Below are 10,786 nucleotides of genomic sequence, written 5' to 3' on the forward strand. Positions count from 1 at the left end.
TTAATTTTGAGTAATCCTAATATATGTTTGTTGTTAGGATTAGAGTGATAGGATTTTAAATAAATTATAAAACCTTTAAAAAGTTCTATTCACCCCCCTCTAGGACATATTGGCATATTCCTACTTCAACTAAGGCAATCTTCACCGCAATTTCACTATGTCCATTTTTAAACAATTCTTACAAAAGAACTTGCATCTAAATCATTATGGTTAAAGAGTTATTCATCGATTTAGTCGAGTGAAGGTAAATGTATCCGACCACATGATTAACGGTCAGATGACTTGATTTATAGATGAATATTATTTATAATCGGTCAGATTCATTTTGAAGGATGAATGTAGGGTTAGGTTGACTAGATTGGTACCATACACGTGTACATAATAGGCTAAATTTATGGTAACACTCGAGGACTTTCAATACTCGGGTATTGAAAGTTTGGGGTGTTACATAAAGACCATCCAACTAATCAAATTCTTGGAAACTCTCTGACTAGTGTGCGCACTTGTAAACAACTAGAAGATATGTGTAATTACGTGTGCTTTACATCTCAGATAGAACCGACTAATGTAAAAGAAGCTCTTATTGATGAAAACTGGATAGTTGCAATACAAGAAGAGCTCAATCAATTTATTAGAAATGATGTTTGATACTTAGTTCCTAGACCTCAAGATAAACACATTATCAGAACAAAATGAATTTTTAAAAATAAGTCTGATGAACTTGGTAATATTATTAGAAACAAGGCTAGGCTGGTTGTACAGGGGTACACTCAAATTGAAGGCATTGATTATTATGAAACCTTTGCCCTATTAGCTCGTCTTGAATCAATCAGACTATTTATATCCATTGTATGCTTTAGAAAGTTCAAAATATACGAAATGGATGTAAAGAGTGCTTTTTTAAATGGCGATTTACATGAAGAAGTGTATGTTGAACAACCAATGGGTTTTGAAGACCCTAAGAATGCTGATCATGTATACCGCCTAAAAAAGGTCATTTACGGTTTAAAACAAGCTCCGAGGGTATGGAACGAAAAGTTGACTAAGTTTTTACTAAGTCATAACTTTATAATGGGAAGTGTTGATAAGATATTGTTTGTAAAGAAACATAATGATCACATTTTAATAGTGGAAATTTATGTTGATGATATTATTTATGGATCTACCTATGCTAATATGACTGTTGAGTTTGCAGATCTTATGAAATCTAAGTTCGAAATGAGCATGGTTGGGAAATTGAATTATTTTCTAGGGTTGCAAGTTAAACAGTAACCTGATGGTTTCTTTATATCTCAAACAAAATATGCTCTTAACTTAGTTAAAAAGTTTAAATTTGAGAGTGGAAAAAATTTTAATACTCCTATAAATACTACGTTAAAACTCTTAAAGAATTCTACAGGTAAGAGTGTAGATCCTAAACTATATCGCAGTATGATTGGAAGTTTGCTTTATTTAACTGCGAGCCGATCTGATATTGCATTTAGCATAGGAATTTGCGATAGATATTAATCTGACCCTAAAGAGTCACATTTAATTGCTATTAAGCAGATTATGCGATATGTCACTAGTTCATCTAATCTTGGTCTCTGGTATCCACATGATACTAGTGTCCAATTAGCCGGTTATACGGATGCTGATTGGGCTGGTAACATTGATGACTGAAAATCAACCAGTGGTGGTTTTTTTATGTAGGAAACTGTTTAGTTTCTTAGCAAAGTAAGAAACAAAGTTCTGTATCGCTTTCAACTGCTGAGGCTGAATACATTGCAGTAGGTAATGCATGTACTCAGCTTGTGTAGATGAAAAGAATGCTAAGCGATTACGGAATTGCACAAGATACTATGGTTTTATACTGTGATAATTTTAGTGCAATTAATATATCTAAAAATCCAATCCAGCATTCACGAACCAAGCACATTGACATTAAATATCATTAAATTTATGAATTAGTGGAGAAAAGACAATTTCTTTAGAATATATTCCAACCGAGACTCAACTTGCTGACATATTTACAAAACCGCTCAACAAAAGTAGGTTTTTTAAATTGAAATTTGATCTTAGTTTGTGCAATTTGAATTGATTATTCATGTATTTCTGTATCATAATGTATATATTTGTTATTTTAAAAGTTTAAAATTTTAAATTTTATGAAAATTGCTGTAACGCCTCGTATTTTCAGGACTCGAGTATACGACTCGTTTCCTAAAAACCCGAGTGTTAACCTTAGAGGATGGTCAAATTTAATATATAACATTTTTCATTTATCAGATTTAACATATGAGGGTAGGATGGACAAATCAACATAAAGGAAAGTCTTCATTTACATTTAGGATATACAAGAAGCTGCCCATAATGACTTATACAAACCAATGTCTCGATGAAACAACTACAAGACTTACAAAATTTAATACATGAAAAGTATAAAAAATGCATTTAAACATATGCCGCAAGATCGCACAGTTTCTTTTGACGATACAGCCATGCATCCCCGACACCTATACCCTGCTCCTCGTCAGTCTGAACCTATAAATCACTTAAGCCACCTATGCTACCTGTACGGTTATATATTTGATGGATGAGTGGCTAACTCAGTGTGAATTCCCCTTAAGATTACGCACTGCCACATTAGGTAAGCATAGTTATAAAGCAAAACATACAAAACAGTACATGATGTAGATCTTATTAGATGCATGGATGCGTGAATGCAATCATCGCCCCGGGGATGCTCATCCATGTGGATAGTGGGTCGTCACCCATGCAATCATCGAACTTGGGACATATCATCCAGTCGGAACAATACGTACATTATGTATGATAACAATAGATGCTGGTTTGCGCCATGTATGCATGATTAGCCAGTCCATTATTAATCCAATTATACTTAGCCATTTTAAATAAGCTCATGGTCACTACGAGGAGCTCATGGCCCAGCGTAGGCCGACGACTCGGGCATAGTGTCCTATGACCACCATCCCCGGTCCATGAGACTACCATCTTAGGATATTTAATAGAAGCCCGTTGACTAGTGGCCAATCATATTACAGTATATGGGGTCTACCATCGCATGGTTGTATAGAAATGGTACATCGAGCCACATATGGCAAATACTAAAATCGAGCCACATAGGGTGAATTTTGAAACTAAGCCACATAGGGTGATCATTAAAACCACGTGATAAAGACCATCCTTGAAAACCACTTAACACAACAACTCATGGATGGTAGGCTCACATCAATAATCCATCTAGACCACCACTCAATAACTACTAGATCGAAGGTCCATTGCAATCACTGTCAATCGAGTTACATCCCAAGTATGGGTGTACATTTATAAGTGGGGGTTTTCCACTAATGTACCAGTTTAAATCCCAGAAGCAATCCACAAGTAATCCAGTAGCATGAATTAAATATACATGATAAACATTAAGCATATGATGTAGCAACTCAATTCCAACAATTAACATATGTGATTACAGAATGGAGATATCATTTATAAATTAAAATAAAACTATAACTTAAGCTAATGGGAAAATAGAAAGTTCAAGGGGAAGAATCATCACCTTATACTTTGCATCACTTTCTAGTTTTGCTAAGTGCTTGCACCCTTAGAATTTATATCCTACCACAAATCATGAATTTGTACAATTAGGTCCAAGCTCTATGCACTACCTAGGTTTAAGATCACAACCTAGGTTTTAAGTTATCTATATTAAAGTTTTAATATAGAATTAGGGTTTTCATCCTAGAGTTTAGTTTAAATGCTTAGATTCTAAGATTTGAATGTTAATTAAAGTATAATCACAACACCACATTATCCTTAATGATGTGATTAAGATTAGCTATGCGACGTTAATAATCTTCATGATGTAGTAAGTAGTATGATTTATTGTCAATGATTATACGTAAAATTGATAAATAAAGTACTAGTATTTAGTAATAGTGATCTTTATTTGTATTAACAACTATTAGCATGGACAACCGTAGCCATAGACCCATGGCTACGGATTAAATCCGTAGCACGTCCGTGGCACGACCATCGTCGTAGGTGCCGAAACAATAGGTTTAAAACATATGGCTATGGATCTAATCCGTAGCCATAGGTTAAAATAGTTATGGATATAATCTATAACAAATATTTCTGTAGACAAAAGAACCTACAGCTATGGATATTATTGGTAGCTAAAAGTAGTGTTGGATCCGTAGCATTATGCTAAATTTTATAACAACTACGGTTAATATCCGTAGTTATAGCCTACATTTAAAAAAATTATAATCATTCATTCATTCAATTACCACCTGCATAATCATTCATTCATTCAATTACAATCATTCATTCATTCGATTATCACCTGCATAATCATTCATTCATTCAATTACAATCATTCATCCATTCAATTACAATTACATATGAGTTGCCTCAGATTGAAGCAATTACTAATGGTGAAGAGTTACAAGACCATTTAGTAATGGTGAACCAAGAACCATTCTCTGGCTTCATATGAGCTGCCTCAGATTGAAGCAAGGTAAGAGAAACACTTTCATTTTAATTGCGGATGACTTCCATGGCCAGCTGGTGAGCAGTCTTGTTCTGCAACTTTGCAAGTTCATCCATGGCTTCATATGTATCTTTGTCAGCAAAAAGCTTTAGATTAAATCGTGCCGGTGCCTTTGTTATGCCCTCCCACTTCTCAACTGTCTCTTTCAGTTTGTCAAAGTCCTACATAGGACAGGAAGAAACTTAATGTATGCTTACTTTGCCGGTATAGAACCGTTCGGATTTTCTATTAGTTGCCCTAGGAATGATATGTAGATGAAAATGGGGCAAAACCAAGCATTAAGACACTGCTGATATAGAAGTTTTCTGTGGTAGTGTTCTTTTAAAAATGGTTAGATATTTGCTAAATTTTAGATCCCAGAACCCATGAAATAATTCAAATTACAAGTATGGCTGGAAGAAATTTAGATGTTGTAAATAACATGACTCAAATACAAACTACTCATCAGGCGGGTTGTGAAATCGCTGAAAGATTCTCCCTGTTGGTTATAGGTTTTGAGATTTGAGAATAGGTTTAAGTTATAAGTATAGGTTTAGGTTAGGGTGTAGATTAAGGTTTAGGGAATTGAGTTTAGGTTATAGGTTTAGGTTATAGGTTAAGGTTTAGGTTATAGTTATAGCTTTTGGAATTTGAGAGTAGGTTTAGGTTATAAGTATAGGTTTAGGTTAGGTTATAGGATAAGGTTTAGGGAATTGAGTTTAGGTTATAGGTTCAAGTTATAGGTTATAGGTTTAGGTTTAGGTTTAGGTTTAGGTTATAAGTTTTGGGATTTTAGAATAGGTTTAGGTTATAAGTATAGGTTTAGGTTAGGGTAAAGGTTAAGGTTTAGGGAATTGAGTTTAGGTTATAGGTTAAGGTTTAGGTTATAGTTATAGGTTTTGGGATTTGAGAATAGGTTTAGGTTATAAGTATAGGTTTAAGTTAGGTTATAGGATAAGGTTTAGGGAATTGAGTTTAGGTTATAGGTTCAAGTTATAAGTTATAGGTTTAGGTTAAGTTTTAGGTTTAGGTTATAGGTTTTGGGATTTGAGAATAGGTTTAGGTTATAAGTATAGGTTTAGGTTAGGGTGTTGGTTAAGGTTTAGGGAATTGAGTTTAGGTTATAGGTTTAGGTTATAGGTTATAGGTTTTTGGTTAAGGTTTAGGTTATAGTTATAGGTTTTGGGATTTGAGAATAGGTTTAGGTTACAAGTATAGGTTTAGGTTAGGTTATAGGTTAAGGTTTAGGGAATTGAGTTTAGGTTATTTGTTCAGGTTATAAGTTTAGGTTAAGGTTTAGGTTTAGGTTATAGGTTTTGGGATTTGAGAATAGGTTAAGGTTTAGGTTTAGGAAATCGGGTTCGGGTTCGGGATTGGGTTTAGGTTTGGGTTTTCAAGTTCAGGTTTAGGTTAAGTAGTTGAGATTAGGATTAGGTATAGGTTTAGGTTTAAGGATTTGAGAATACATTTAAGTTATAGGTTCAGGTTATAGGTTATAGGTTTAGGTTAAGGTTTAGGTTTAGGTTATAGGTTTTGAGATTTGAGAATAGGTTTAGGTTATAAGTATAGGTTTAAGTTAGGGTGTAGGTTAAGGTTTAGGGAATTGAGTTTAGGTTATAGGTTATAGGTTTTTGGTTAAGGTTTAGGTTATAGTTATAGATTTTGGGATTTGAGAATAGGTTTAAGTTAGGTTATAGGATAAGGTTTAGGGAATTGAGTTTAGGTTATAGGTTCAGGTTATAAGTTATAGGTTTAGGTTTAGGTTATAGGTTTTGGGATTTGAGAATAGCTTTAGGATATAAGTATAGGTTTAGGTTAGGGTGTAGGTTAAGGTTTAGGGAATTGAGTTTAGGTTATAGGTTATAGGTTTTTGGTTAAGGTTTAGGTTATAGTTATAGGTTTTGGGATTTGAGAATAGGTTTAGGTTACAAGTATAGGTTTAGGTTAGGTTATAGGATAAGGTTTAGGGAATTGAGTTTAGGTTATTTGTTCAGGTTATAGGTTTAGGTTAAGGTTTATGTTTAGGTTATAGGTTTTGGGATTTGAGAATAGGTTAAGGTTTAGGTTTAGGAAATCGGGTTCGGGTTCGAGATCGGGTTTAGGCTTGGGTTTTCAAGTTCAGGTTTAGGTTAAGTAGTTGAGATTAGGATTAGGTGTAGGTTTAGGTTTAAGGATTTGAGAATACATTTAGTTATAGGTTCAGGTTATAAGTTATAGGTTTAGGTTTAGGTTATAGGTTTTGAGATTTGAGAATAGGTTTAGGTTATAAGTATAGGTTTAGGTTAGGGTGTAGGTTAAGGTTTAGGGAATTGAGTTTAGGTTATAGGTTATAGGTTTTTAGTTAAGGTTTAGGTTATAGTTATAGGTTTTGGGATTTGAGAATAGGTTTAGGTTATAAGTATAGGTTTAGGTTAGGTTATAGGATAAGGTTTAGGGAATTGAGTTTAGGTTATAAGTTCAGGTTATAAGTTATAGGTTTAGGTTAGGGTTTAGGTTTAGGTTATAGGTTTTGATATTTGAGAATAGGTTTAGGTTATAAGTATAGGTTTAGGTTATTATGTAGGTTAAAGTTTAGGGAATTGAGTTTAGGTTATAGATTATAGGTTTGGTTAAGGTTTAGGTTATAGTTATAGGTTTTGGGATTTGAGAATAGGTTTAGGTTATAAGTATAGGTTTAGGTTAGGTTATAGGATAAGGTTTAGGGAATTGAGTTTAGGTTATAGGTTCAGGTTATAAGTTATAGGTTTAGGTTAAGGTTTAGGTTTAGGTAATAGGTTTTGGGATTTGAGAATAGCTTTAGGTTATAAGTATAGGTTTAGGTTAGGGTGTAGGTTAAGGTTTAGGGAATTGAGTTTAGGTTATAGGTTATAGGTTTTTAGTTAAGGTTTAGGTTATAGTTATAGGTTTTGGGATTTGAGAATAGGTTTAGGTTACAAGTATAGGTTTAGGTTAGGTTATAGGTTAAGGTTTAGGTATTGAGTTTAGGTTATTTGTTCAGGTTATAGGTTTAGGAGTTCGGGTTCGGGTTTAGGTTCGGGTTTAGGTTATAGGTTGTAGGTTAAAGTTTCGGTTATAGGTTTAGGAGTTCGGGTTCGGGTTTAGGTTCGGGTTTAGGTTATAGGTTGTAGGTTAAAGTTTCGGTTATAGGTTTAGGAGTTCGGGTTTGGGTTCGGGTTTATGTTCAGGTATATGTTATAGGTTAAGGTTTAGGTTATAGGTTATAGGTTTAGGTTAAAGTTTAGGTTTAGGTTATAGGTTTAGGTTTAGGTTATAGGTTTAGGGTGTGGTTTAGGTTAAGGGTGTGGTCCCTGTAAATACAGATATAAACATCGCCACCAGTGCAAATGGCCAGGCCCCTCCAATGCTGTCCATAGGAAATGAACAGTTTCATCATGGTCATAGCAACGGTTCCCACCTTGCAGGGATCCCCGCTCATCCGGATAGCTCCGACGCACATCCGAGTCTGCTCCATTAATTTCAAGCAAATACATAAACACGGCCTGTCCAAATGGCCAAGCCCCTCTAATATTGTCCATAGGAAATGGATAGCTTCATCATGGTCATAACAGTGGTTCCCACATTCCAGGGATCCCCACTCATCCAGATAGCTCCGATGCACATCTGGGTCTGCTCCATTAATTTCGAGTAAATACATAAACACGACCCCAAATACTTACTTTAGAAAAGAAATTTTTTCCTATTTTCTTAAATTTTTCATTTCGATCTTTTTTACCCAAATCCATGTCAATGCATGAGAATCATGCATAAACATGGATTTTAAGCAAAATGCATGAGGGGAATTATAACATAGATATCATGCACACGATATCACATAATGTATTATTTGATGAGCTACACATGTGCATTCTTAACAAGAGATGTACCAGATGCTTGAATCTGAAATATGCAGCTCCAACCCTCTCACATGCAACATCCACCTGAAAGAATGCGCATAACCGTCATGCTTGAGTAATCAATACAGGAATGTACAAGTAAAATCATAAAACTAGAGATACTCACTGCATTTTTAGGATCTCCTCCATAGTTGACAATCTCATTCTGAAGCCCTTCTCCCTCCTCCTTTACTCGGGCTTGGGATCGGAATGCAAGGAGTTGCATTGGCGAAGTTAAAAAAGGGCTTAGGCTTCATTTGGTTTTCAAAAAAAATATTTTCATAAATACTAATGTGATGACCAAATGGGGCCTAAGACTATAAATACGTTCAAATATAGCATACAAAATTCATTCAATATTTTAAAAAAAATAAGTGCCAAATTAGTTCAAAATTAGTTCAAAATGCACACTACAAGTTCAAAATTAGTTCAAAATACACACTACACATGTTCAATTATACAGTACCAAATTTGTTCAAATTATTGAATTCTCAAAGCCTCTTTCTCCCATTGCACAAATGATCCCGGACCGGCCTCTCCAAGTGTAGATACAAACCCATCTTCTTTCCACAAATGAGCATGAGGTTGTATAACCTCAGTTAGGACAACAACAAAAGCTCCATCCTCCAACGGCTCGCAATGGATAGTTGCATTTGGATTAACTTCGTGTACTTCACCATGAGCAACTACACCATGTTTTCCAAAACCAAGCAAGTCGCATCTCTTACCGATATATATAATATTCGGTTACATTTACACATAAAATGGCATTGGTATTATTAGCGTTTATAATATAATTGTAAGCTCAATATGGTAAAAAATTTATACTTACATACCGATGATGCCTGAGTAGATTTAGCGACTGTTGGTGATGAGAGATTTTGAGTATACTGTCTCTCTTTCTGCATATCCACCAATGTTTTCTTCATCTCAACTATATCTTAAGTTATAACATCCAATTTTTTCTTCACCTGAGATAACTCTTGAGTTACGCTCTCTTTTTCTTTTGTCACATTCTCTACCTTTGAACGAGCAGGGGCTGACTTCTTTAGTCCTACCTTGCTTATTGAGCAACCTAGACCCCGCATTCGCCCTCTATTGTCAGAACCAACCAACTGTAAAACATTGTAAATCAAGTTATTAGGATATTCATAATTACCATAAAACTTAAGTAATTTTTAAATTTTATTAGTACCTCTGTAAGGGCATCACCCATGCCGGTTATCCTAGAAGCAGGATTACTACTATAGAGCTCATCTAGTTTTGCCTATATAAAAATACAAATGAATGCAATATAATTCAAAGTTATACATAAGTTTTTCATAAGGGTACTAGTTAGTGGTACAAGGGATGCACTTACAGCAAGGTCAGGATACTGGACAACTTTGTCCTTTCTTGTATGGGCTCTTAAGAAGACTTCATATCTACTTATCTCGGCATCAGAGGTAAGATTCTTCTCCATTGCCTTTGGCACATTACATATCCTTCAAATACACATCATTAAGAGATTTAGATGAATGATATTTCAAATTTAAATTCAATTTTAAACTATAATATCTATTTTTAAATACATACCATCTTATGGTGAGTAACAGCCATGTTGTGCCTCCCAAGACACGCAGGTCCTTTTAGCTTGGCCCGATTGACTTTATTCCTTGCGCTTACCCTCTTGAATTCCTCAGTGATATGTTAATCCACGAAGGCCCTCCAATCCTCCATAGGGATACCTGGGGGGCAGGACCATCTCTCACAATAATAAGATCCTTGTTTGTAATATATTTTGCAGTCAATATTCTCTTGTAATTCCTCCACGCTTCATTGATGTGTTTTGTAACGTAATCAAGACTTGCAACCCAACTTTGACCCTCAATCTCATAAAACTGTGACAATCTTTCTGTGACCATATGAATTTGTTTACGAGGCACCTGGCGAAAGTTCAAGTATATGATCGGGATATGAGAATGGGTGAGGACACCAACATGCGATGCAAAGTCTCTGTGATCGGAACAGTCCTCATTCGGTTGCCCAAATTCATTTGTCTTTAGGACTTTTTTCCTATCAAGTAGCACAAGTAAAGAGACCCCCCTAGTAATGCCTCTCTTTTTAGATGAAAAAGAAGCTGGCATAATTACATAAAAAGAATAACAGTTATATATACACATCATTGATTACTACCAATATATAAGGAAAAAGAAATTTACATATATAATTAAGGAGAAGTATCTTATTACCTTTGGTATTGCTTGAATCTGTACTCCCAAGCACCTGCGCACCCAATACCTCTGGTTGTGAATCCATGTGCCTATTTCTTCCCTAATATGAAAAGAAAAGAAAAGAAAAGAAAAGCTAATGGTTAAGA

General features: G+C 34.8%; 1 protein-coding gene across 1 annotated transcript; it reads right to left on the reverse strand.

The window, feature by feature from the left end:
• Positions 1 to 9,334: 9,334 nt before the first annotated feature.
• LOC131228044 (uncharacterized) lies at positions 9,335 to 10,323 on the reverse strand. Its single transcript, XM_058223879.1, has 4 exons — positions 10,003 to 10,323; positions 9,788 to 9,892; positions 9,623 to 9,694; positions 9,335 to 9,542 (listed from the first exon to the last, which is right to left on the reverse strand). The coding sequence occupies exons 1-4, from the start codon at positions 10,024 to 10,026 to the stop codon at positions 9,369 to 9,371; spliced, it is 375 nt and encodes a 124-aa protein (XP_058079862.1). The 5' UTR covers positions 10,027 to 10,323; the 3' UTR covers positions 9,335 to 9,368.
• Between the last annotated feature and the right edge of the window lie 463 nt (positions 10,324 to 10,786).

Source organism: Magnolia sinica, chromosome 15, assembly GCF_029962835.1.
Source record: "Magnolia sinica isolate HGM2019 chromosome 15, MsV1, whole genome shotgun sequence".
Lineage (NCBI taxonomy): Eukaryota > Viridiplantae > Streptophyta > Magnoliopsida > Magnoliales > Magnoliaceae > Magnolia > Magnolia sinica.